At 46.2% G+C, this 27,705-nt stretch overlaps 1 protein-coding gene across 1 annotated transcript in view; it reads left to right on the top strand.

Moving 5' to 3' along the window:
• The window catches only part of LRPPRC (leucine rich pentatricopeptide repeat containing), an 848,306-nt gene that overhangs the window by 799,449 nt on the left and 21,152 nt on the right, over window positions 1-27,705 (top strand). Inside the window, exon 34 of the mRNA XM_078649683.1 lies at window positions 2,736-2,851. Within this exon, the coding sequence (XP_078505809.1) occupies window positions 2,736-2,851 (116 nt within the window). The remainder of the gene's footprint in view (window positions 1-2,735; window positions 2,852-27,705) is intronic.

A 27,705-nucleotide genomic window follows, 5' to 3' on the forward strand; every position in this document is an offset into this window, starting at 1 on the left:
AACATTAAAAAAAACTTAACGATGAATTGTCAGTAGAGAGAAATGGGATGTTGAAGCTAGGTGACCAATTCATTCCTTCCTCCTGGTGGTTCGAGGGACAAGATAATTTTGTATGGACATGAAGGACATTTTGGTCAGCCCATTTCCAAACGGAAAGTTAGAGATAGTTATTGGTGGCCGTTTATTGACCCAGAGATCATTGCAAAAGTCAAAACTTGTGTAATATGTGCCACTAGTGACTAGGGGATTAAGACCGAGTCTGTGCCTTTGCAACCCTGTGTTCTACCTGAAGGACCATGGGTAAAATTGGCCATAGATTTCATTAGTACGTTAAACATTTTACCACAAAGATGTCAATATGCCATGGTGGTGGTAGACTACTACAATAAATAGTGGGAGGCAATTTTTATGGAAGAACCCAACACTGCTGTTCTCATAAAAAAATTTGAAAAGGGGTGCCGAAAGAAATTGTTTCTGACAGTGGAGGCCAATTCATTTCAGAATAAATGAGGGATTTTCTGCAAGCAAATGCAATTAAACACAAGTGCATTATGTTGTATCATTCACAGGCAAATGGACTCATGGAAAAAAGAATAGTACTTTGATGGAGTGCGTTCAATGGGTGGTCCAAAACAAGTATGAATTGATTGAGGTTCTAGAAATGATGTTGTGGTCCCACCTTAAATACCCTAATGGGGTTACTTTAGTATCGTCTTTTTGAAATCATGAGGAGGCGTGAACCTTTGTCAAAATTGTGTCCTGGCTTGTTAAGAAGTTTTCACAGAAAAACTGACCGTGTGATTTCTATGGACAAGATCATGCGGCCCAGAGTTGAAGCTTCTCAAGAGAAAATGAGACTAGGCTATGACACTAGATACAATGCCAAAGAGGTCATGCGTGAGATTCAGGTAGAGGATTGGGTGCGTGTGAGAGATCCCAAACATGTGGCCAAAGGGAGGTCCAGAGTCCGGCCGCCTGTGAGAGTGGATGCAGTATCTAAGAATGCTGTCCATATAAAAGAACATGAGTGGTGGAATAAAGGTAGAGTGGTGAAGGTCTCTACTTTTGGTACTTTAAGTTATATGCCTGTTATTCAGTCTGAGCATCTTAAACCCAAGTTAGACCCTTGTGAGGGCAAGATGGTGTGTCCAGCACGTAGAAGTAAACGTGTGGTGTCAAAACCTATGCATTACCTTGATGTTTAGGTGTTAAACATAACTAGGGTGTCATCAGTTATATTATGTTTTGTTAAGTTCCTTTGTTATATTGGTAATGGTGAAAAAATTGTTTTTAAACATTTTTGATGCATGCTTTTAGCATCTTTTTGTGTAATTAAGGATATTTAAGAATATGTTCGCATTTCATGTACTGTTTAAATTGGTATATAAAGAGGCAGATGTGGTGGTGATGAGTCATGTGTTCTTCACACTGCACTCTGTATTCCACTGCTTAGGAATGTAGAATGCAGGGTGAAGGATAAGCTAGGCAGCATTCTCTGAGATTCAGTTGGAGATTGCTGAGACTGTGGTCAATAAACTCTACTCTACAATTACACATTGAGTGATTCTTTATATAGTCTGCTCATGTGCTTGCTTTTTGAGGTGTTCTACAGCTGCTCACTGTGACTGACCTTCAAAACAGTTTTCCTAATTGTCACATGAGTGAACTGTAGGCATTCTCAGTGCAACCGCCTTACTCCACTTTCATCCCAGTCAAATTAACACTGATGACATGGTCAGCCTTCTTACCCAAAGTTGTGCTGACTTTTGATGTCTTCCAACCTATATCTCTGACAGCATTTTATTTTGCACCACATCACCTTTCAAAAGAGGAGGATAGGCTTCATTGGCTCAAACATAAAACAGAAACTGGTGCAGAAAAGGACCTTTCCAAGCTGGATAGTTCTCTAAATTAATGTATGCTGTGCGCAGGCCAAGAAGCAACCCCTGAACGGAATACAAACTCATTACACCTGGGCCCAAGGCAACTCTGACTGCTTTGGTAAGTGGGCGCGTACCAGTTCGTGACATCTGCTAGCCTACGAAGTCGGCTTTGGTTTACATTTGCACTAAACATTGCTGCCTTGACAGCCGGGTCAGGGGGTCATTTTTACCTGCTTGTTGCACAATTTCCTAATCTGAGTCTGCTTCTCAAGCCCTCCACCTTTGGGAGGTACTGCTGTGGTATCTATTCTGAAGGCGAGGAATCTGCTGAAAGAGGTATTCATCTGAAGTACAAGTTACTAACCATTGGTAACGCTTTTTCTAGTGGACACTCTAACCACAGGTTCCTCACTGCCCTCCACTTTCTCGTTGTGTGTAGTTGTGTTCTGTGCATTAAAATAAGATTCCGAATCAGATTTTGATCATGCTCTCACCTACAATTTGTTCAAAGTGGTTCTCATCATAGGGCGCCAAAGGAGAAAGATTAAAAAACTGATGTCAACACCCATGGGTGCTGTTTATATTCGGTTCTTCTCTGTCGCTTTGGGTGGTACGGATTAACGGCAGAGCCACTTGGCTCCCCCTATTGGAGCCTGGGAGAATTGCTGTAAATTCTCCTACCTAGTCTGGCGCCTGTAAATATTCTGCAGGTGAAAAAACTGCGGGTATAGTATTCACGAGAAAGAGTGTTACCAAAGGTAAGTAACTTATTCATTTTGTCTGTTTTTTAAAAACATTTTTACAGGTAGTGTTTTGTTTTATGGTTCCTAACAATGCCCTCTCGATTTTCAGTAAGTGCTATGGCCGAGCGATTGGCAAATCAGTTTGCGGTTTACCGACCTGCCACGGATCTTTTCCTTCAATATGTGGACGCTGGTAGAGTGGATGAGGCGCGATTTCTTCTACAGGTAATGAGGAAAACAACCACTTTACCAATAATTGTTTAAACATATTGTGCAGTAACCGGTGGTAAGGGACAATGTGTCACTTCCATGCAATAATTTATTCCTGTTTTTGATATTAACTGTTATCGGTTTCTGTGCATTTCTACTCCGTAGTTAATAACTATATAGTACGGCGGACGTCTCGCCGGTCTGTATCGATGTAGTAGGGAATTGACAATATAAATAGTGGCAGGTAGATAGAACATTGTATCTGCTAATGCCTTACATGTCCGTATGGCTTTAGTGCCAAAAAAGATCCTTGCAAAGATGCATTTTTTCTTACTTGAATTGTTTAATGGTGCAGAGAGTAGTGCAGGGACACAGCTGCAAACAAAAAATATGTAAAATGTTTATATTTGTTGTCAAGTTATCTCGGTAGAACCCACAGCTCGTTTTCTCTGTTTTAGCTGGTGCTTATTAAAAGCTGAATTTCTTTTGCATTCAGTGGTGTGTCACTGGCCCATTAAATGACAGATGCGTGTTTCTCAGTTTCTTACATTCCCTGGTAAATTAGCAATCTTCAGGGAACGAGGCAACCGCATTCATGCCATTTGAACAGTGCTAAATATAAAACGGAGCCAACGCAGAGTGAGCGGTGGGTGATGAGAGCTGCCACTGGCAATGTACACAAACAGGCCCAGACAGGGAGTCTCTCCCCAGCAGGTGGCAGTCAACCAATCACACTGATCCCGCAGATTGCCTGGTTTGTGTAGACTCCCAGTGTCAAATTGAGGCCTGTTACCAATTTCCGACAATAAACAGCACTATATTCATTTAAAATACTTAGCTTCTGGTAAAAGTGGAAGCCATAATGGAGAAGCAAAATCTACTGGTTCAGTTTGAGCGTTTGTCAACAGTTGACATCCGTTTAAATTTTAGCAGAATTGGAGACAGTCACATTTTGTGTTTTCTCTGTGCGACATAAAAAAATCGGCTGTATGTAGTTTCTACATTTTGCAATGATTTTTTGGGTTTTATAGGATGAAAAGACAATGATGCGGTGGGTGGTTAGATGGATTCCTATGGTCACTATTTCACTTTAAATGCCCCTTTTTAACCTAAATTGTGCCTTCCTATTTATTCAGCTATCTATATATCTGTCAGAATGGTGAAGAGGTATCGATGTATTCATTATATATCGGAGAATGTGTTTTTGAAGAAAACACTGTGGCAAAATAAAACAAGCATTTGCGATGCAATAAGTCTTGCATTTGCGAGATTTTGAGCTATTAGCATTGTAAATGACAATGCATTTTATTTATGTGTTTTGAAAACCTGCAAACCACGACTATGAGTACAAACTGAACATAAATAAAAGGCATTGTCATTTACAATGCCAATAGGTGAAAGTTTCGAAAATGCGAGACTTATAGCATTACAAATGCTTGTTTAACTTTAGCCACCTTGCACAGGATCAGGGATTCTTTGCAGCATGTTTAGAATCCATTGGCAAAGTCAATAGGTCTCAATTGCGAGACCTACTGACTTTGCAAATGCTTACTAAGGAATGCGTCTAGTAATATATCCTTCTGTTACAACCTTGTAGCTTGTTTGGTATCTGATGAAGGCCACAATAAATTGTCTTTGTTAAAGAATAGCCATTTCAAATAATTTGTGCTACAAACGCTTGTTGCCTGCGCATTCGCCTTCCCTTAGCTGACTTGTTGTGCTAAATCTTTAAAAAATATAATCTGGTGGCATCATCTACTACGGCACTCGTCGTTAACACAAATGCTGGAATTACTTTTACATTTAATTAAAACCCCGTGTTATTGTGCAATTAATGGAAGTAGTGGCAGCTGGTGACATTTGAAAGAGGTGGGCGTAAAGAGATCATTTAAGAAATTGCTGGGTTTTGGATTTTTTGGGGGAGGTTATTACACAGAGGACCACACAGAGATGTTGAGAGTGTGGCAGACAAAAAATATAGTTACAGACAGCAAGATAGAGTGTGGAAGAGAGAGCTCACCTGTGCTAACTTTTTCTAAGTCCACTGTTTTTGGCACCTCACACTATCCACCAATGCCACCATCACACGCTGCCCAAGAGCGACAGCTCATCTCTGCCCACCAGTGTCCGCTTCACACTGCCCTCAAGCACCTTACATTTTGAGGGATGCCGTATGACCACAATGCATACACTAACCCTTGAAAATGGTCACTTTAGAGTGGCTTGGTATCACTTAGAAGCCAAGGCAGCAACTAATTCAATCTGCCTTGAAAGATTCTACATCTTTCATTTTGGGGTGCACTTTAGGTCCTAAGAGCCCTGGGGAAATCATCAGGAATCCATCTTTCTCTCAGAAATTTAAACACTTTCACACCCTTCTCGCCGTCTGCCTGCCCCCGTCACCAACCTATACCCACTCTCCTTTGTGTTGTAACTCAGTCTACATGTTCCTTTCCATGACCGATGTGTCGTTCGCCCACTCTATACCCCGCCTCGCCCTGCTGAAATAACGCCCCCCTTCTAAAGTCTGCAGTGCCCGCCCTGAATTCCCGGTTCCTCGACTGAGAGTGGCACAACACCCCTCATAAAGTGGTTACCTGAGCTGTACCCCCTGCTCGAAATGATTTGGGACCATTTATACATGTCGGTGACGTCCATCTTACACTGATTGGCCGGGAATGCTTTTGAGTGGGAAACCTTCGTCGGATGAATCACAACCGGAGGCCAGTTTCTGCACAATTTCTCTTTCTGATTTTGGGCGCCATCATCATCAGATATAATTTAGGCAGAGGACTGTGCTGATAGGAACAGTGGATAGGCGACTCTTGTGATGACTGTGCACCTGCACATTCCTATTAATTGGTTGGTTTGGGGATTACAATATTACATGGCGTAAATTATGAACTGAATAACCCTTGGCCTCGATATCCAGGGAACGGATCTGCCCTCTTTATTACTCCCCCAGGAACAGGTGGAATGAAGGAAATTGCAGACGCCCAGAAAGAAAACGGGAAAGTTGTAAAATTTTAAGCTTGGCGGGTGGTGTATTTGCTTTCAGAGACATCAGGACTTAGTGTCCAGTCGTAGCAGGCATTATTGGGGTGGAAATGGGGTCGTTGCGACACAGAGGGGATGGGGGGGAGGCGGGAGGGGTTTCATGTAAAAAAAAAGATATAAAATAAAAATTAAAACTTACCGTCCTGCTTTTTCTTCATTCCCGAGACTCTCGACTCCCGTCGTCCTGCTTTGAATTACTGGCTGCAGAGCTCGTCATCAGGAAGGCAGGCTCCCTCCCCTCCACCAATCACAACGCTGCCATTGCAGCGTTGTGATTGGTGAGGCCGCTGCCCCACCCGGGTCATTTTCTATATGTATGCTGCAGCATACATAGAGAACAGGGAGAGTGGGCGGTGTTGCTGAGGGCAGGGGGGGAGTGGCTTGCCCACTGTTGTTCATACTGACTGTTTGAGCGGCCTCACGCTGCCCAAACAGTCAGTATGAACAACAATGGACAATGGACAAGCCACTCCCCCCTGCCCTCGAGCAGGACCGCCCACCCCCAACCAGGAACTTCTGCTTTCTCGCCGTGTGGGAAGGCAGAAACAAATGGTAGTTATTACGATTTATGTTTCTGCCTTCTCGCACGGCGAGAAAGCCGGGGGCGGTGCCCAAACGCCCCTATAGAGGAGCCGCCACTGAATGGAAGAGCTGAAAAGGCTGCTCCCAGGAGAGTGCGTCTGGGATTGGTTTCTGTTTTATTGCAGATGTAGCCGGGCTGAGCAGTGGGCGCTGAATGGAGGCTCTGTCCAGACTGGACAGCCTGAGCCATGCCACCGAGGGGCAGGCCTTATTAGCATATCACATGTTAGGCTGGGGGGGAGGGAGTGCATGTAGGGAAGGGGTGACCAGTCCACTCACCGGGGATTGGATTTCTGGGGCATATGAATCATTTTCAGAATATTAACGGAGACACACCATAACAGCCTCAAAGTGCATGCGCGTAGACCCAAAGAATGTAGGCGGTGGGAGTGCAGGAGCAGAGGTGTGTAGGTTAGCAGGCAAGGAATGAAAGGGCACACAGAAGGATACAAAGTTCCCCGGGGAGAGTACAACAGTGTGGAGAAGGAGACGAAGTGCAGAGTCAGGGAACTAGAGAGGTTCCCTTATCGGAACTAGAGAGCCTCACACACCCAGAGCGCTAGGTGTAAAACACCCTGACTGTAGGATGTCCAGCTTCATCATCGGCTCACTGCTCCTCGTCAGACCAGCGCTGCAATGTCTGACGGAATGCCAGGAGGCACTCTTTTGGCGGAGTTCTTTTGTTCCTTGCCCATGGTGTGTGTGAGTGAGAACAAGAAGTGTAGTCGGTGAAAAGTGAGTGAATGTTAAAAAGGGTAAGCAATCCACAATGTATTTTATTGGCGTGGCTGATTCCCTGATTAAAAGGGGGTGAGAGGGGAGCTAGAGACTGTAGGGTATGCAGAAAACTAACTCAACCCCCTATTGTGGTCAACATGTTTCTCGCCAACCGGCGATTCGTCAGGACCTTAACAAGGTACTACACAGGAAAACGGTGATACACTGCTCATTCAAAAAGTAAAAAGCAAATGCAAATACAACCTCACTGGGTCGGGTACAAAGCGGGCCAGGGGTCCTGCTCTAATTAGGCGACCCTAAGGGAGAGTAACACAGGCCTCGCAGCATGCTCCCGTGAGGCCAGCGCTGTCTGGTAAGAGTACCTGAGCGTAGACGCTGGGACGGCGGCGACACCTACCCCTCACGCTCGCGGAACCTGGTGGTATACTTGGACATGTACACTGGACCCCAAGCGTAAAAGCAGCCGAGCTGCGTCTGAAAAGTCCCCAGTCTAAACCATAGCAGAGCAAATAACAACCCGGAGGAAGCTGGGTGCTTACCTGAAACATTGGGGGCAACCGGGTCTCTCCCTCTCTCCAACTTGTCTCGCCCCCTCGCCAGTTTGTTCCAACGATCTGCTTTGCTCGCCACGCCAGGGAGAAATGCAAATGTTATGGTGTCACGCACACACAACTGAAAGTAAAAGATTAGAAAGAGGCCCGGTGTTGGCTATTTAAAGCAAAAATGCGCTCGGTTTGTACGCTATGTAACTCCCTGTCCATTTCCCGCTTTCATCCGAATACTTCACACCATCTCTCCTTTTTTCAGGAAAATAAACACGTGCACAGCGTTGTGTGTACAATTACAAAAAAATGCTTGTGCTGGCTGTTTTAATAGTGAAAGCGCGCACGGCTCGCCGAATGTAAGCACAGCACGTCGTTGTGCCTAATCTAAAAGAAATTCAATGACGAAAATAGTACAGGTACCATGTAACAACAAAGTAAAGGGGTTAGTATCCATGGGAAGATACAAATGACTACATGGAGTATCCATGGGAAGATACAAATGACTACATGGACTTACTAAGGAGGGACTAACAATCCTCATAATGAATTAGAAGACAGCATTTACAAAGTACAAACACACAAGCCAGTGAAAAAGAAGGACGGGGGGACTGTGCAAAGCTTCTCTCCGTACTGAACTACCACAGCTCTTCGCAGAGCTGCGCTGGCTCACGGTCGACCTAAAATTACAAATCTTCTTTGACAGAGGTTTAGTGGCAGGTCTGAACACAACACAGAAGGTTGGCCCAAGTGCAACTGATGTTACACAGGCAAAGTTCTGGGGGGAGATTTAAAGTTTTGCTATCGGGGGCTGAAAATCGATCGCCACTAAACAATAAGGTGGGAAGCTTACGTGGAATGACCGACTGGGAGGTGAGGAGGACTAAAGGGACATTTACTCTAATAATATGGTGGTACAATTGTTGCTGACCTGCAGAACTGAACCTGCAATGTAAGTGGCCCTTATTTCCATCATCCGGTTCCTTAAAATGTAAATGCTGCACAGTAACCAGCGGCTGTTTTGCTGGTGGTAAAAGCACACACTACCGCCGTTGAAACGTGAGCCAAAATATGCAAAATGCTAGCACTCGCAATGCCTGACAACGCAATCACCCAATGTTGTTCCTGTAAGCTGATCCAAAACGTGAATCACAGTACAGCTGGCCACAGACTGGAGGATACCAATCCAACGCCATTCTATTTCATCAATGACTGAAGACGGTGGACCAGAAACCCCTCTGTGTGCATATGTATTTATTTTTAAAAGTACTATTTTTTATTGGAAACATGAGAGCAGTTACAGCCCTCTTTAGGCCAGACTTAAAAAGCGACAGGGCAGGAGACATGGGGTTGTGGTGTGGCATGGGTTAAAGAGGATGTCTCTCTGACAAAGATAACAAAATCACTACAGAGCCTAACAAACACAGTCATGTGCAACTTTTTCCATCAACAGTTTCTTATGACTGATTAATTATGGCATGAATTCCTTAGTTTGGTGTACACTGAATTCTGATAAGTCACTCAACATGGGCCCAATAGATTATTTTCTGCAACCCTTGAGGGAAGTCTGAGTGCAGCAGCACGGGAGTGGTAGCAAATAAGAAATGTGATCCTACCCCCCTACCGATTTGGATTGCTGCACTGGCTCCTGAATCTTAAGGAAAGAGTTTGAAGTCTGTGTGTTGCACCTAAAGCTACTGTTTGAACCAGCCACTTTTGGGTGGCAACCTTCAGTTACAGATTCCTAGCTGTACACCGTGATCTGAAGACAAATGCTGCAAGTTACCTTGCTCTCATTCTTTTAGTTGTTTCCGTTTTAGCTGGCTCCACTCTTGTCACTTTTCAAATCCATGGATATCAGAATTCTCAAGCCGTTTATTCAAAGCACACTGATAACATACCTCCTCCCAACAGTGTCATGGTTTAAAGCCTACGGCAAAAGATTCAAGCTAACATATGCAGTTAGTTGTTCACCCCATATCCAGTGCATTGCTATATGAAGTGTTATTTATTTAGCGCAAAATTCCTTGGGGCGAAAATCAGCACAGAATGTAAGGGTCCTAAGTGTTTTTAGGATTCAAAACAGTAGTAGATTGATGGATGTTGGCTAGTGAGTGAGGCAAATGTGTTACGTGAAGAGGGGTGTCTTCAGTTTCTTTCTGAAGTGCATTAAGTTAAGAGCAGTTTTGATGTTTATAGGGATGATCCAGACTGTGTGTAGGCGGAGAATGCATACTTTTTTTTTTTCTTTTTGGTTTGCGTTTGAGGTAAATAGTTGAAATTCAGTTCTGTCTCAGCAAAACCCATACTTATTTCCAGGGTGTTGGACAAGGTTAACTACCACATACTGTGCAAAGTAGGTCAGAGGTCAAGCAGTGTCAGGATGCAAGGGTCATTCATGTTGAAGAGGAGGGCGTCATCTACCACATCCAGGTTCATTGTGTGTCATCATGGTCTGAAGCCTGATTGGTAGGTCAGTTGGAGGTTGTTCTTGATTATCTGATCCTGAACTTGGATGTTAACTGCTTTCTTGATGATTTTCCAATGAAAGAAAGTTGAGTGGAATGGAATGGTCGAATCGTCACTGTGGATCTGTTCTGTTTCGAGGTCCACTTGGCCGATTCTTTGACACACAGAGGAAATGACAATGTTGAAGTGATGTGTTAAGGTGTTTTTCTGCATCAGTATTATAACCGATGATGGAAGAATGTTGTCTTCGTAGGAGGTGGCCGTCAGAAACCTAAAGGCTGTATGGCATGAATTAGGGGGTTGATGGCTGTTCACTTAATGTTTTCTTCATGTTGTCGATGTGGGCCTTGATTTTGTATATTTTTGGGAGAAGAAGTAGTTGATCCCCACCACTGAAATCGGCAATTATCGTCCAATATCCCTTTTACCCCTGCAGACCAAGCTTATTGAGAAACATGTTAACAGACATTTATCCGATTTTCTGGAGACCTACCATCTTCTTGATGTTTCTCAATCTGGATTTTGGGCTAAACATAGCACAGAATCCGCCCTTATTGAGGTCACAGATGGCGTTCGCATGGCTGCTGACAGTGGACAAGCGTCACTATTGGTGCTGCTTGACCTGTCAGCGGCGTTCAATACCCTTTCCCATCAGATTCTCTTTGGCAGACTGGAAGACATAGGCGTTCAAGGGATGGCACTGAAGTGGTTTACCAGCTTTTTAACTGGCAGAACACAGTCAGTCACCATGGGAACCTACAAGTCTACTACTACCAAGGTCAGCAAGGGGGTCCCACAGGGCTCCTGCTTGAGCCAGACTCTCTTTAACATTTACGTCACCCCTCTGGCCAGACTCATGAGATCCTTGGGATTCACTCCCATTTCCTACACTGATGACACCCAGCTCCTTCTTACATTTGACAAGAACACACCTAACATCGAACAGATGTTATGTTCTCTGAAGGCATGAAATCCATAGCTTCCTGGATGCGTGCCAACTATTTACAACTTAATGCAGGCAAGTCTGAAATTATGTTGTTTTGAGGTGCTGCCACTTATTGGATGCCCACTTGGTGGCCGGAAGAGCTGGGCACTGCCCCTACCCCTAAAGAAGTGGTTAATAATCTGGGTGTCAGGATAGATTACAAACATACCTTTGATACGCATGCTAACACTACTGTAGGATCTTGTTTCTACATTTTTGGCCTCCTGCAAATAATTTTTCCCCTCTTGGCCTCTTCCACCAAGAAAACTTTGATGCAGGCTTTGGGTCTGAGTAGATTTGACTACTGCAATGCCCTCCTATTCTCAGCTAATCAATCTGCTATAAAAAGACTTCAGGTGGTGCAGAATACGGCTGCCCGACTCACTGTCAACGCCCCAGCCAGAACACCCTCGGAACCCCTCCTGAACCAGCTCCATGGGCTCTCCATAGTCAATAGGGTAAAATTCAAAATAGGCTGTATTATTCACAAGGCCCTTAATGGTCAAGGTCCTTCGTACCTTGCTATCAGACTCCTTTCCCACACCCCCTCAAGAACTCTTAGGTCTAGCTCTGAGAATCTGCTCATCATCCCCAGAGTCAAAAAAGCACGCAGTGGTGGGAAAGCTTTCTCCCATCTTGCTCCGGTATTCTGGAATAATCTACCCTCACACTTGGCGTTCCGGACTAAATCTAGCTCAGTTCAGAAAGATGTTAAAAACCCTTCTCTCTCACTCTACTTTTCATTTCTGGTGTTCCCTCTGTCTTAAGCGTCGAGATACCCTCATGGGTGAATCAGCGCTATACAAGTTAACAAACTTCAAACTTCATGGTGTTGCACTTGTTGGCATATTGGGTGATAGTAACATCTGGAAGTTAATTCAGGCTATGCTCAATCACTTGTGAAGAGATCTTTGCTTCTGTTTGCTTTATTGATAGTAGTCTTGCGCTGAGAGGGTTTGATACACTGATGAGGGTTCTGTAGGCTGAGCAGAGTTTTTTGAGTTTGGGTGGGTCATCAGGGATGTTAATTTGTCTACATCTCTTTACTTGTTTTCATGTAATGTGCTCGTTTTCTGAAATGTCTTAGTGTGCGCCATGGCGCGCACATTTAGGCTTAGAAGATCTGGTTTTCAGTGGTCCAGTGTCACTATCTTTTCAGATATTTTCAGAGCTTTGTTATCTCTATTATATAGTGTTAACCTCTTCTGAGGGGTGCTTGGAGTTTGAGGTCTCTGAGTTCCCTTTGAAAATTGGCAATAAGAATATTCATAAGGTGTGGTTCTGGGGGTAGTTATAGTATCAACCAGAATAATACTTTTCTAGGATAAGTACATTTATCTTTTTGAGGCTTATTATTGTTAAGGAGTGGTCCACTATTTCTGACTCAGTCATGCAGAAGCTTAAGCAACACAGGGTGGTAATTCTACTCACCAGAATGTACATTGGTGGACCAGCATTAAAAAGATCACTCAGTTCTTCATAATTGGTCAAACTGTTGGTCATCAGTAAAGTAACTATTATCTACTGCATACGTTTTGGATGAGTGGAACTGAGCATCGGTTGTACGTTAGTACTTTACTTACGAAATATTACTATACAAAAAAAATGTCATCCACATTTTTGACTTCCACTATATTGACACGGTAAGAATGTGAAAGTAAATATAGACTTACTAGTCTTACCTCCAACTCTCCTTACAATGATGACATTGGGGTAGCCAATATTGTGGATGCAACCCTTTTGAGTGCCACTATAACTACCACAATATAGTGACCAACTACACGGAGCGCCACAAGCACAATGCTTTGTGTTCTTATGCTTGCAATTGCCCAAGCGTATCGACCGGGTGCTTTGTGCTTGCACCATTCACATCTCCATTGAATGCTGAACCAAATATTACTTGATCATCAGCCTGCATGATATTGCTGTCCTTGTAGTAGCTCTATGTTGCAGATATCAGTATGGGCACTTAGAAGCACTTGCAATTCATCTGAGCTTTTACAGGTGGTCTGAATTTCAGATCTCCTGGAGAGTGGTGGGCTTGTTCTTCTGGACAGATGGAAATCTATTGCGTTTTTTTGCGGTGTACTAGTTTCTCTAGCCAAGTGAAGTAGTCTTCTGCATAAATATCTGCACCATTTCCTCTAATCCTCTATTGAAAGGCTGTCAGTGTTACTATTTTACACAAAAAAAGTTTAAATGCAAATTGGGAAACATGAGATTAGTCCATTCAAAATTAAGCACAGTGTAAAAAAAAACAACGCTAACAAAAGGGGTTCAATATTAATTGGGGGAAAACATGAAACTGAGCAATAAAAACTTTGTATTCAAGGCAGAACTTGATATCATCATCAAAATCTTTTAGTCCCAGATAATGTGAGCAGACAGAATGACTTTGGTTCAACGATGTGTGCTGCCGATTTTCGTAGAAAGCTGTGGGGCCGTTGGCATTTACTGTTAAAGAAGAGTGCCACCTAGGCTCTGGTCTTTCAGTGTTAATGTCAAGTGCCAAAGGACTCTGTGTCGTGATTTCCGTTAGGGCACCCTGCACCTTGGCCACTGTCGAGCTCAGACATGTGAGACTGGCAGAAAAACAAAAAAGAGCAGGCAAACTCTTTTCTTGTTCTGTGCTGCCTTCACCGCATTCACCACATTTTTAGGTCTTGCGCCTAGCGATACACTGCGCATCAGTGTTCGCGCAGCGAGAGTACTTTTGTGCGTGTTCATTTCCTATGGTCCATTTTGATTGGGTTGCGTGCGTGTTGTTTTTTAACAGAACACCAATAGGCCATAGGCGGTCGCGTTGCTCCGCCCATGGCCTATTGGTGTCTGTTATGTTCACCAAAGCCCATATGTCTTCAATTATCGTGCCCAGACATGGGCGCGATAATTGAAGACATATGCCTCACATTGGCGTGCGCGCACCACTCACCGGCGTTTTTTCTTCTTCAATGGCGATCGCTTTCGCGATCACTTTCAGCCCTTGTTTTTATTTGGTATTTTGACGAGCCCAGTCCCAGTCATTTAAGAAGCACTGTATATTTAGTAACGTGCACTCAGTCTGGCATTATAAAGTATAACGTACCCAATAAACAAGCAAACATTTATTTTTACCCGTGGTTCTGGAACAGAAAGCGAAGGGCAGGAGTATCGACTGAGCCCAGCTTAGGCAGGAGAGCGGTGAGGCTGTGTGCAGACCGGAGAGATGAAACGAGCAGCCCCAGTGGCCTGGGTGTCTTTAACGTCTGTCCAGATGAATGAATGCTTATGTGTTTCTATCGATCTGCCTAGAGTCTGGCACCAAAGAGCTTCCATTACTGGTGACATCACCTGAAGCAACAGTCCGGCGCTGCGGCAGTGACTCACTGCCCGCTGAGGTCAGGGGGGGTGAGGACAGCGGCGGCTGCATAGGACAGAAGCCCTAGCTGCGCTTCCAATAAACGTTTTAAAATGAGATGTGGGAAGTGAGTCATGTGATTGGTCATCAATGGTCATGTGACTGATGATCTGATCATGAGTATTTCCCAGATACAAGGGAGCTCTGCAGTGCCTGGAGACCCATCTCCTTGATTTGCTAGGTTGACATAAATTAAGAGAAAAAAAATAGAATACAATTTGACATTTCTCGGAACAAACTACTTTTATTAATACGCTGCCTTTCAAATATACATTTTGGCTGCACTACCAGCGGACAAAATGCATTGCTCTTTCCACGATTCAGAGCCAGAATGTGTGTTCTAATACAAGACTTTAGTTTGGGTGTTCAACACAAGGTGTGATTCATCTGTGTTGGTGGGGGGGGGGAGGAGCTGTCTAGAGTGCTGCAAACCGCACACGTTTTCATTTTATATCCATAGATGAAAACTACGTTTGTTATGCAGTGCTCTGGGTAAAATGTTGAAACGTTGCACATTGTATCAATGTGCTTTTGAAAAAACTTAAATGCGAGGTAACTGGTCTGCATGAGGTGGCAGTGCGTTTTACGCGCCTTTCATGCCCCCCACGGTGACGCCGTGCGCTCCCTGCAGCTACAGGCGTGTTCTGTGAACAGGTGTTTAATGAGTCTCGCGCTCTGTCGGCCTTGAGGGCGCGCACTCAGGGGCGTGGCTGTAATGAGTACAGCTGGTGCAGTGGTACCAGGAGGCATGGGTTTGAGAACCAGACTGGATCACTTGGCCCCACCCCGTTCCTTATGGCTCTCGCGTCAAAGTAATGGAGCTGGGCAATAAATGGGGGCTAGTTACAAGCCACTGCCACAAGAAATGCCGAGAAAGGGTACCAGCTGCCACTGGGAGAGGGCATGTGACGGACGCCCACTCTACTCGTCCGATGTCACTCCCTCAGCACATCAACAAGAATTTACTTAGAAAAAAATATATATATACCAATTTGCTCAGTTTACTTTAACTGGTATTCTGTAGGTTGCTATATGGCACCTCTAGCAGCAGGGCTACCAGAGATGGCCATGTTATTTGCCGCACCAGGCTTCTGACTCTGCAGTGCTGTGCTCATTGACAAAACATAAAGAACGTTGGTCATATTGCCTCCACTGACATGAACTACAATTCCCAGATGCCCCCAGGTTGTTAAATGAAAACCTAGAACTGGAAGCACTGTGTGTCCCTGTGACAGAGTCTAGTCTGCTCATAACCATAGTATGAGGCCATGCCAGGACAACGCACGGCATACTAATTAAATTGGTATTCTTTAGTGTGTAGAACAGAGATAGAATATGTATTAATCACACCACAGCTCGTTTGACTGTCAGCACTGGAGAGGAAAAAATGAATTCGACGATTTCGCAGCGATTTAAGCCACTCCTATGTACGTGAGAGATCAGTCCGAAGTTTTGATATGTTTGAGCTATAAATAATTTTTTGTTAACATCTGCAGTTTATACAGCAGATGATGGTTTATGTCGCAAATAAGGCAAATCCATAATAATGCAGAAAACAGTCATGGCTGCAGAATCACTTAACTACAATGGCACTGAATATAGAATATGATGTGCCACCCAAGTAAATGTAGGCACTAGTAGCAAAAGAAAAAAAAATCCCCACATTTATATATCTCACTTAAAGTGCAAGCACCGCAGGGTTAGGTGTACAATATTTAAGTGCACATGTAAATAGTGTGTGTTGTTTTCATTTCATTACCACTGGAAGACACTAATCCTACTCTCAGCTTTGCTCTTGTCCCACCTCAATGCAGGGGCCTAGCAAAACTCGAGGGTGCTCCCCTGCCAGACCCACTTTCCCAGCCAACTACCTCCCATTTTGCTGAGGAGAGCCCATGGAGCATAACATAAGTCCCCCGACCCCCCACCCGGACGGCGTAGGCTTCTGTTATGCCACGGTCTCAATGAAAGTAACATTTTAATCCTGTGTTCGTTGCCTCACAATTTCACACCCTCCACTATATAGAGTAGAGGCCATTGCCCTAGGAGAATTGTGACAAGAGTCCTGGCTGTTAATACGAGGCGCCTATCATAGCTTTTATCATTGGTAGTTTGGGTCCCCAAATCTCGCAGTTTATTTAGGGACCAACCTTCTCTCTTCACCCAGATATAAATCTCTGATTTAGGAATGTTTTTAATATCCAAGAAAGTGTGAATCCTGGCCCTCATATTTTGTGCTATGTTCCATGGGTATAACACCAAATCGGTGTGACACACAACTCATTCTGAGACAGATGGCTCATGATTTCCCACTTAGGGAAACATTGAAATATTCCATGTCTTTTCTGCTACCACGATGCAGCATAATCACGGTTGACACCTTTGGCCAGTTCCAGCTTTTCAGCCTGCAGCACTTTGCGCTCAAGGACTTCCAGTGTAACTTCTTATTAGTTTGTACCTACAAGCCCCAGAATGTTGTTGGCTAAACTGCTATGACTACTTGGGGGCCACACCTGACGCGTAACTATTACAGGCCATGTGTTCCTAACTTGGGGTTAACAAATGACTGAATTTAGCGGCACAACTTTTTCAGTCGCTGACTTTCCTTTTCAGGTGTACAACAAATTGGTTTACTTTACGTAAACGAATTCTACAGTTCCCAAAATGCACTGATTTGTTAACTGAAAGTAAGGACTGATTATTACTCGGATGGAACCACCTCCATCACATTTATTTTAAAAGAGCAGCTGGTTTTGTAGGACACCTTTTTTTTTTTTTTTTACTCTTACCATTTGTTAGAAATGGGATTTCTGGTTGGTTAGGGCATGTGCCTAAGCCAGGCAGAAACCACCACTCAAGTTTTTCTTCTTTTTATTCTGCGGGGAATCTGACAGCCATTCAGCCCTGACCTGGGCAGAGGTAATGCAAGGAAATTGGATTCAAATGGAATGCGCAGTCATAGATAAAACACACAGGCAGCAGCGTGCAGACAAGCCGCCCGCTCACTGCTACGCCGGAAGGCGAGAACTCGCAGGCAAAGTGGCGCAGTTTGCTCTAGCTGTTGTAAACACATTTTTTACTCACTAGGGCGAATATTCCACGATCTGCATCTCATTTGTCTTTTTTATGCATCATTTTAATTGGCTACACAACTGATGGGTCGCAAAACGTACTGCATCGGATATCGTTTAATTTGCTTTTATGGGCCCGCCACTTCGTTTTTGTCATTTTAAACGCTGCATGTAACTAGTATGTAACGCCATTTTGTGTATGAAACTTTTTAAAAAACATTTTCTGAACTGTGATATTTAGTTTCCCTCAGGGCTCAAGTTCTAAAAAAAAAAAAAAAAAAAAAAAAAAAAAAAAAGAGAAGTGGGTGGACTCGCCAAGTTAGGCAGAATGGATGTGACATCACGGCATGTGACATTGCATGTGGCATCACAGAAGTGGCTTCACAACCCATCACATCACAGGAATTCGCATCAAATCTTAAGACCTTGCATATGTTGAGCAGTGCTATCGAGTACATTTGAGCGCGTTACAATATTTAACAAATTAGAATTTGCGTTGGGGTTGTGCCAAAATAATGACGCAATCCCAACACAAATTCTGGCACTCAACATATATATATATATATATATTCAATAGTTCTCTCATTATTAAAGTTTAAAACCTGCAATTGCTTCATAAACACGCACTTTGAACGTATAGTCCTTGCCTACGATGAGCAAGGCTGGCCGTAAAAGAGACTGCCAGCCTTGCTTCTCATAAGCATGGACTGAGTACAAAGTGCTTGTTTACGCACTGATGCAAATGAATAAAAGGCATTGTCATTTACAATGCCAATAGCTCAAACCTTAATAATGCGAGGCCTATTGCATTGTAAATGCTTTTTGAACATGCACTAGAGACCATTCTAACTTACTTCAGTGCCCTACTCAGTGTGCCATCCCCAGCCTAAAAAAAAAAGATTGTGTTTGTTTCCTTCTGATTGTGTAGCCGGGAATGGTGGATCAGCCAGTCTACAAACCCGCAGCTCTGTAACAGTAACTAACAAGCACTGTCAAAGCCAATAGGTTCTGGTGTTAGGTGACCTTCCTTTGGATTTGACAGTGCTTGTTTTGTCATGTTTTTTTCAATTGTGTTGTTGGCAAGGGGGCATCGCCAACATAAACTAAAAACTGGCAAAAGGCATTTTTTATTTCCCTCAACAAGCACGCATTTTCAATAGATGTCCCTTACACTTAACCCCTACCGTGCTACCGCGTTTTCCCGCTGTGCGCTGAAATTTAAAAAATGGCTTGTTTATGACAAAGCCAGCTCGTCATCCGCGTAGCGCAGGTAACGCCCATGACGAGCTGGCTTTGTCATTAGCACTGAAGGGGTTAAGGGTACATATTTTTGCGAGTATTTTCTCTTTGTGCAAGAGCAGTATGCCATCACTCAGTGGAGCTAGCCATTCGCTAAAATGGGCTGACTACCCCTTGCTGTAGGGGGTGGAAAAATGTGAAGGGTAAGACACCCAGACCAGTGGGTGAAGGGGGGTGGCTGAAAGCCCCTGGAAGAAAGTATATTATATATGTAATTGAAGTGAAATCAAAAGGTCTTAACTAACGTCAAAAGAAAAAACAAGCATTTGCAATGCAACAGGTCTCACATTACTAAAAGTTTGCGCTATTGGCATTGCAAATAATAATGCAACGCCCATCGCTTAAACTTTTAGTAATGCAAGAATGATTGCATTGCAGAAGCTTGCTTACAGTGCTTTGAGGCTTAGATGAGAAATACATACAGTGCAATACTGACTAGTAGGGTGTTACATTTGATTTACAGCTAAGAACGGATCCTCTACTTACTATGGCATTAGAGTGAAGAAGATGACATTGTGTGCACTTGCGCTGAGAACTCACATTCTGCTGCTTTAGCCGTTTGCATAATAGTCCCCTTGGCTTTCTGACGATAGCTTGGTGCTTTGCCTTTACAGCTCCCTGAAGCAGCTGGGTGTCGCATGCAACACGGTAATTTAGACCCAATAAGAATAATAATTGTTCTATTATGAACATGTATATTTATATAGGCAGAAGAGGAAACAAAAGCAAACAGCTTGTTATTTATTCACAGATACTTAAGCGATGCATGTTTTTAGGTCGAGGCTACCGTCGCACTGCAAAGCAGTGCGGGGGCGGAGCCGAATTTTTCGTGACTTCAACAGTGTGGGGCTTTAACCCGCCTCTCTCTTCCATTGGCTAGCTTCGTAAATGGAGGCTAGCCATTGGAAGAGATGTGTGTCAATTACTCTTTTCCCCGGCTTGATGCGATCCGTGGGCGTTTCTGTCTCTTTTTTTAAGTCCCGCCCCCCACACCCTCCCTCTCGCCGAGGTCTCATACTCTTTTCCCCGGCTTGATGCGATCCGTGGGTGTTACTGTCTCTTTTTTTAAGTCCCTCCCCCACACCCTCTCTCTCACCGAGGTCCCAGTCTATTCCTCCTGTAATGTACCTTTTGCTACCTCTTGTTCTTGCCCTCTGTTCACTCGCTCGTTTTTCTTGCCCTCTGCTCTCTCGTACAACTCGCACAACGCCTGCCAAGTGCCTCGAAGTACGCTGAATACACTAGAAGCGTGAAAAACACTAAAGTAAAGGGGGGCCTAAGGGAGTTTAGAGACCGTGCAGAGACACATTCCCTAAATAACGTATAAAACACAAAAAGTGTCTATGGGTCTAAATAGAAGGTCTAAATGTGGTACATTAAACTAAGGAAGTCAGTGTTAACCCATACATGAAAATAAGAAAAGCATAGATAGGTACCCTGTGATTCCTAACAAGATACCCATCAGTCACCACTCGGAACCGCCCTTCATCATTTGGGATTCCTGTTAACCATATAAACGTTACACCACTGTTTTTAGATAGAAGGTAAGATGTAATCACCTCTTGTAAACCTAATGATGACCAGTATGGTTTGGAGTGTCACAGGCCACTCATCAGTGGAAACAAGGGAGAGTGACTGATTTGCAGTGCAAGTGAAGAAAAGTGCTCTGTGAAAATAAAATTGGGTGAGAGAGCAGGAAAATATTTATTCTGTTTAATGCTCACTCCACCAATGTTAAAAAAGCAGCAGTGGTAAATTAAACATATAATTACCAAGGTGTAATGGTGGTCAACATGTTTCAGCAAAACTGAGGACTAAGGAGTCCATTGCTTTCCTCAGGACCTGGATATTAAATAGTGCTACTGCAAAGATATAATGTGGTGTATAAAAGAGGTGACTACATATAATACAATCTGCAACATGAAAAAAGATCACCTGGGTCCATAGGTGTCGTCTTTGCTTGCAGTTGTTGTATGTCACTGGTAGGAGAAAACACACAGACAAACAAAAGTAAAATGACCACATTGACACATATAAAGTTGACGTGTACTGAGTCCACATTTAACTACAAATCATTTTGGTACAGTGACCCATTGGTCACATTATTCATTGACATGAAGACACCAAGCTGTAATATTAACATGAGGTGTTTTTATTCTTCATCTTACCCTTGTAGTCGAAGTAGAGGGCTCCACCCCGCCTGGCAACGGCTCAGGACACGAGGGAAGCACCGCTCTATTGGAAGGAAAGCAAAAACAGAAGTATGTTGTCGCCTCCTAAAACAGTTAAAACAAGTACACACTAAAAGTACCCTGGAAATGGTAGGAAAAATTTCCTTTGAATTATCATAAATTGGAGCTCTCATCATTATGAAAAATGGCAGGCAGGCATTGGCAAGTAAGATGTAATCATGAGCCATGTGCTGTAAAAAATAGGCTGTCGGTACGCAGTAGCCTCTTCACAGAGCAAAATCGTTCGAATACTCATTACCTCCTCGTCCTGTCTCCCCGTCCCATTCCTGATACGTGAGCAGCTAGTCTGCTCCACAGAAACCCCTACCTAGCTGAGCTGTTTGCACTTCCCCCTATGATGATGTCACCATCACGTGACTATATAGGGGGAAGTGCCACAAACAACATCCTGTTCTTTTTTTTCTGCATTCGCAGTTGCCTGTTACCTGCCTGTGCTGGAGGTTTGCCTTCTTTTGGGTAAGTTTCTTTTGGCTTTTCTGTTGTATTTCGGCGGCCTGCTTTAGCGGCCGCCCTTTGTGTCTCTTATGCTTTTTTCTCCCCCCCCCCCCCCCCACGCTGCCTGGTTTTTCATGCCGGCGGTCTGTGCTTTTTCTGCGCGGCTCGCGTTAGCGGCCGTTTCTGCCTGTCCTCGCTCACCTTGTTTGCTGGGCCTGCTTCAGCGGCTGTTTTCTTGGTGTGGGCAGTCCCCGATGGGCCCTGCTTTAGCGGGCGGGGGTCTCTGCTTGTGAGGGTTGAGGTGCACTGGTTTTCCTGTGCTTAGGGGGGGGAGAGGGGGAGGCGAGTTTGGCATTTTTATTGTACTGCTGGCCTCCCTTTTTTTCCTGCGCTCGTGTGAGTCCAGGTCCTCGGGACTATGTGTCCTTTCAATGGGGTCCTTCCTGGCTGCATTTCTTGTCCTTGATTCTACCTGCTTTTAGTGTTTGAGTCTGGACTGGTTGCTGTCGTGGATTCGGGGACTTCTTCCTCTGCTACCCCTCTTGTTGCCCTGCGCCTCCTTATTGATGTGGCTGTGGCTGCTTCTTTCCTGGCTTGGGACGCGGCTGGACCTCCTCCCGGGGTGCCTCGTGTCTCTTTTTGATCCACAGGCTGCTGCTGAGGTTGTCTATGGTCCTGTTGCTGAGGGGGGTGTGCGTGGTTTGTTCAGGGTGCTGAGCTCGCTGGACTGTTCACCCATGTGCGGTCCTTTTTGGGCTTTTTTCTCCTCCGGCGATGCCCGTCTTTTTTTCGCGGTGTGTCCTGCCTGCTCCTGCCCTTTTTCCTTTGTGCGGCGCGGTGCGCTCTGTGCTGTCTCGCGTTTGGAAGGAGGTGGTCATGTTTTCTTTTCCTCATTCCTGTCCCGGCGTTTCCTTCTTGGTTTTTGCTTCTGAGTTCTCTCAGGCTGTGCAGGTTGTGGATTTGATGGCTGGCCTTTCCTCTCTGGGTTTGGTCGTTTCTATGTGCGCCCTTCCTGGGGACGCTGTGGATCGGCGTGTTGCACGGGAGTGGTGGCGTTCTTATGCTGCTTCTATGGTTATCTGTTCGAGCGTATACGTATTCTTCCTGTATGGTTCAGTCGCTCCTTATGGATGTCCTGTCCCTATCAGTTTGCTGACACGACGGCGAGGTTGCCATGCCTCTTTTTGTCTCTGATGGAGTTGCAGGTGCGTTTCCTATCAGACGTTATGTTTGGACGGTCCTCCGCTGGAGGGTATGGTTGAGCGGTCTGCTGGGAGCCGCGGGCTCTTTGCTCCGGTCCGCCCTCCTTCTCGGGGTCGTGGGTTTGGTTCCCGTCACGTTTTGGGCCTCCTGCTCATGGCGCTTCTCTGCCTTTTCGTGGCTGGGATCGTGGCCTGGAGGCCCCTGGAAGTGCCAAGCCCCGCTTCGCTGCCGGTGTTGCCTCCCCCGCTTCCTCCTCTTCCCAGTGGCTGTCTGCCTTTGCCGGTTGATGGTCGCCTCCAGTCCTTCCGCACCCTGTGGTTGTCCATTTCGGTTGCCTGGGTGGTTCGGACTGTTTCGGTTGGTTGCCGGCTCGAATTTACCTTCGGACTCCCCTGCCCCGCCTTCCTCTGCGTGTGGATGCTTTGTTGGCGGGTGTGCGGCTCCTGTTGGTGTATGGGCTGTTGTGGAGGTTCCTCCTCTAGTGGGGGGCTGGGGTTGCTCTTCGATTCTCTTTCTAGTCTCCGAGACCGACGCTTTGGGTCTTCCTCCTGTTTTGATCCTCCGGCTGTTCGGGTTGGTGGCGCTCCAGTCCTTCCTGCCGGAGGGCTTCCTGGCATCCCTGGATCTGATGGATGCGTATTTGCTCGTTCCTGTCCACCCGGATGTCCAGCGTTTTCTCCGATTTCCTGTGAGGGTCCTGCACTGTCAGTTCCGGGTGCCCCCTTTCGGCCCTTTTTCGACGCCCTGGGTGTTCGCCGAGATCTTGGCCCCTCTGGTGGGTGTCCTTCCTTCCTGGGGTTTGCTGGTGTTTCCATGCCTGGATGGCTGGTTGATTGTCTCTCCTTCTTTTTCACGGGCTCTGTCGGATGTGGCTCAGGTGTGTCTTCTGCTGGGTTCCTTTGGGTTCCTTCTCGACTGCAGATGGTCCTCCCTGGTGCCCTCCCAGTCCCTGTAGTTCCTGGGGGCTCTCTTCCGCGTGGCCTTGGTCATGGTTGCTAATATTTCATCTGAACATCCCTGATGCTGTGTCCGAATTTCAGAACACTATGAAACACATCCAATGCTGGATGAACGAAAATCATCTAAAACTCAACCCGGGCAAAACAGAACTACTTTTGCCCGGGAACAGTGTATCCAGCTGGAGTGATAACTTCTGGCCAGCAGACCTGGGCATCCCCCCTGTAAGGTCCACTGCTGTAAAGAGCTTAGGCATCACGCTCCACTCGGACCTGTCCTTAAAAACCCAGGTGGGCGCCGTGGTCTCAGCAAGCTTTTTCCAAATGAGGAAAATAAAAAAGATTGCTCATCTTCTCACCCAGTCTGCCTTAATCCAGGTTACTATTGCTCTGGTTATGTCCCGCCTGGACTATTCCAACAGCGTCTATTTGGGACTTCCAGTGGGCCTGTCGAAGAGACTTCAACTTGTCCAGAATCAGGCGGCGAGACTCATTCTACAACAGCCAAAATGGTCTTCTATTAAACCTGGATTAGAAAAGCTACACTGGCTTCCGATCTCCCAGCGCATAGCCTTTAAAGCAGGGTGTATCACCTTCAAGGCCATACAAGATAAAGGCCCTGCCTTTATTCGTTGCCTGATCTCTAAATATATACCCACCAGAAGCTTGCGCTCTGCGCAAAAATCCCTACTGGAGGTGTCTCGCTTCAAAAGGAAGCGACACGGAGGCTGCTGTTTTCGCCATCTAGCAGCCTCACTTTGGAACTCCATCCCCTTACCGATTAGGCAGAGTAAGGATTTACTCACCTTTCGTAAGGGATTAAAAACTTGGTTGTTCTCTCAAGCCTACCATTAGCCATTGTTAGCTCTGTGTTATGTTGGACGGATTCTTCACTTTTCCTATAGCGCCATGAAGCCCACGGGCGTACGAGCGCTCTACAAATTGAGTTTAACATAACATGGTTCTATCTCTCAGGGGCGCCTGTTGGCTTTTTTTCGTCGCCTTTCCTGGCTTCTGTCCCGGTCCCGGGTGTCTGCCCGTCTCTGGTTGCGGAGTCTGGGGGTGGTGGCGTCCGCTTTGCTTCTCCTTCCTTGGGTCGGGCTTCCTCTGTCCCCCTGTTGCATCATGTCCTGTCTCGCTGGGTTCCTGCCTCCTTGGACTACGAGACTCTCATCCCTGTCACTCTGGGGATTCGGGCGGCTCTCCAGTGGTGGTTGTCCCCTCTGTCTCTGTCCCGGGGGTTCGGTCTCCTTCCTCCCCTGTCTATGGTGGTTTTGTCCGCGGCTGCCTGTGCTCTGGGGTGGGGTGCCGTTCTGGGTGCCTCCATGGTTCAGGGTCGGTGGTCCGGCTTCGGGTCTCTCCAGTCGTCGAACTGGAAGGAGCTGCGGGCTGTCTGGTTGGCTCTTCTTTGGTTCGCTCCTCTCCTTCGGGGTCGGGCGGTCTCTGTGCAGACCGACATTCGGGTGGTTCGTGCTTATGTGAATCGCCTGGGGGGCATGTTTCGTGCCCTGTTTCTCCTTTCCCGGATGTTCGGCCTGTGGGCCGATTCGTATCTCTTGTCTCTGACGGCGGTCTTTCTTCCGGGGACGGTGAATGGGCCTGCGGACTCTTTGAGCCGGGTGTTCCCGTCCTCGGTGTCCCTCTGTCTGTCTCCGGATCTTTTCGATCTGATTGTCCTCCGGTTCGGCCTTCCTTGGCTGGTTCTTTTTGCCTCGGAGGAGTCGGCCCTTCTTCCTCGGTTTTGCAGCATCGTTCCCTCTCCACTGGCGTGGACCTCCGATGCTTTCTCGATTCCTTGGTCGGAGGGTCTGCAGTTTGCCTTCCCTCCGTTTGCCTTCTTTCCAAGGGTCCTCCGGAAGGTTCGTTGGGATCGGGCGGAGGTTCTCCTGGTTGTTCCGGAGTGGTCTCGGCGGTCTTGGTACCCCCTTCTGCTGGCCTTTTTCTGTTCGCCCTCTTTGGCGGTTTCCCCTGTGTCCCTCCCCTCTGAGGGTTCCTCTTCTGTGCCTTGCCTCTCTGCGCCGCCTCCGGCTGGGGGTTTGGCACTTGGGAGGTTGAGTTTGGCTCTCGGGCGCTCGGTGGCGGTTGCCCATTGTCTTCAGCTCTCTCGGCGTCCTTCCACTTTGAATTCGTTTGCCCGTCACTGGAAGACTTTTTCTTCTTGGGGCCTTGGGATGGGTCTCTCTTCTGCCTCCTGTGACGCTGTGTGGGTCTTGGACTTACTGCGGGATGGTTTTCTCCTGGGTCTTGCTGTTTCTTCCCTGCGGGCTCAGTGGGCTGCCGTTCTTGCTTTTCGGGGTTCCTCTGTTGCCTCTGTCTCCCAGTTGGTGGCTCGCCTTCTGCGGTGTTTCTTGCTTCAGCGTCCTGTCTCCCGTTCTCCTGTGCCTCCTTGGGATCTTCCCCTGGTTCTGCGGGCTTTGACGGGTCCTCCTTTCGAGCCTTTGGACTCCGTGGCCCTGTAATTCCTTTCGGCTAAAGTTGTTTTCCTGGTGGCCATTACTTCTGGCAGGCAGGTTGGTGAGATTGGGGCGCTGATGGCCTCCCCGCCCTTCTTGCGTTTTTGCGAGGATACGGTGCTTCTCCGCCCGAGTCAGTTCTTTCTCCCTGCGGTGGTGTCTTCCTTTCACTGTAAGGAGGATCTTGTTCTCCCTGTGTTTTTTCCGGCCCCTGCATTTCCTGAGGTGTTGCTCCTTCATTCTTTGGATGTGTTGAGGGCTCTCCGCATCTATTTGGATCGTACGGCTGTTTTCAGGAAGGTTGATTCCCTCTTTGTCACCTATGGCCTCTAGGGGCTGGGGCTGCGTCCTTCCTTGTCCACTTTGTCTAGGTGGGTCAGGGGTGCGGTGGTTTCCTCTTACGGCTCTGCCGGCTGTCCTCTGCCTTCCTCTGTTCAGGGTCGGTCGACCCGGAGCGTGTCGTCCTCCTGGGCCATGTTCAAGGGGGCCTCCTTAAGGGACATTTGCAATGCTGCCACATGGGCTTCTCCCCATACTTTTGTTTCCCATTACCGGCTTCAGTTGGGGATTGCGGCCTCTGCTGCCTTTGGGGCTCATGTCCTTTCTGCGGTGCATGATGTTTGAAATGTACTGTTTTTTGTGAATTAAATGGACCTGTTTGTTGTCTCAAACCTGTGTGGTCTGTTTTTTTCTGTCAATCACCGTGTGCTTGGGTAAGGGCTCACGTATCAGGAATGGGACGGGGAGACATGACGAGGAGGTAATGCCCGGTTACTTACCGGTAATACACATTACTCCGAGTCCTGGTCTCCCCGTCCCATTCCTGAGCCCTTCCCTCCCTCCCTGGTTTGGGTTTTTGTTTGGGTGATTGTCTGTGTTTTTCGTTCTGGGTTTCTTTGATATTTTCAGGATGTTGTTTGTGGCACTTCCTCCTATATAGTCACGTGATGGTGACATCATCATAGGGGGAAGTGCAAACAGCTCAGCTAGGTAGGGGTTTCTGTGGAGCAGACTAGCTGCTCACGTATCAGGAATGGGACGGGGAGACCAGGACTCGGAGTAATGTGTATTACCGGTAAGTAACCGGGCATTCTCGCTAAAGTGCAGCGGTCTACTACAATAGAATGTAAAGGATCAGAGCGAAAAGGTAGCCCACTAGTATTTGTCGAGAGCACGGAGCAACCGATGTTAGTAGTGCCTTGAATGCTCTACCGGAAATCTAATTAAGGCTAAAACCCTTGCGTCACATCGGGTCTAAGATTAACCGCATTAACCTGGTTAACCCAAAAAGTAGTTTAACGATAAATTAAGACCATAGTATGAGTCACCTCACCTCTCTGTCGGTACTTCGTCACCACCTTCCAAGCCGGTTGGGGAGGTGCCTGAGTGGTATGGGGGCTTCGGTTAAGAGCCAAATGCCGATTGGTCCA

This window comes from Lissotriton helveticus, chromosome 6 (assembly GCF_964261635.1).
Source record: "Lissotriton helveticus chromosome 6, aLisHel1.1, whole genome shotgun sequence".
Classification (NCBI taxonomy): Eukaryota; Metazoa; Chordata; class Amphibia; order Caudata; family Salamandridae; genus Lissotriton; species Lissotriton helveticus.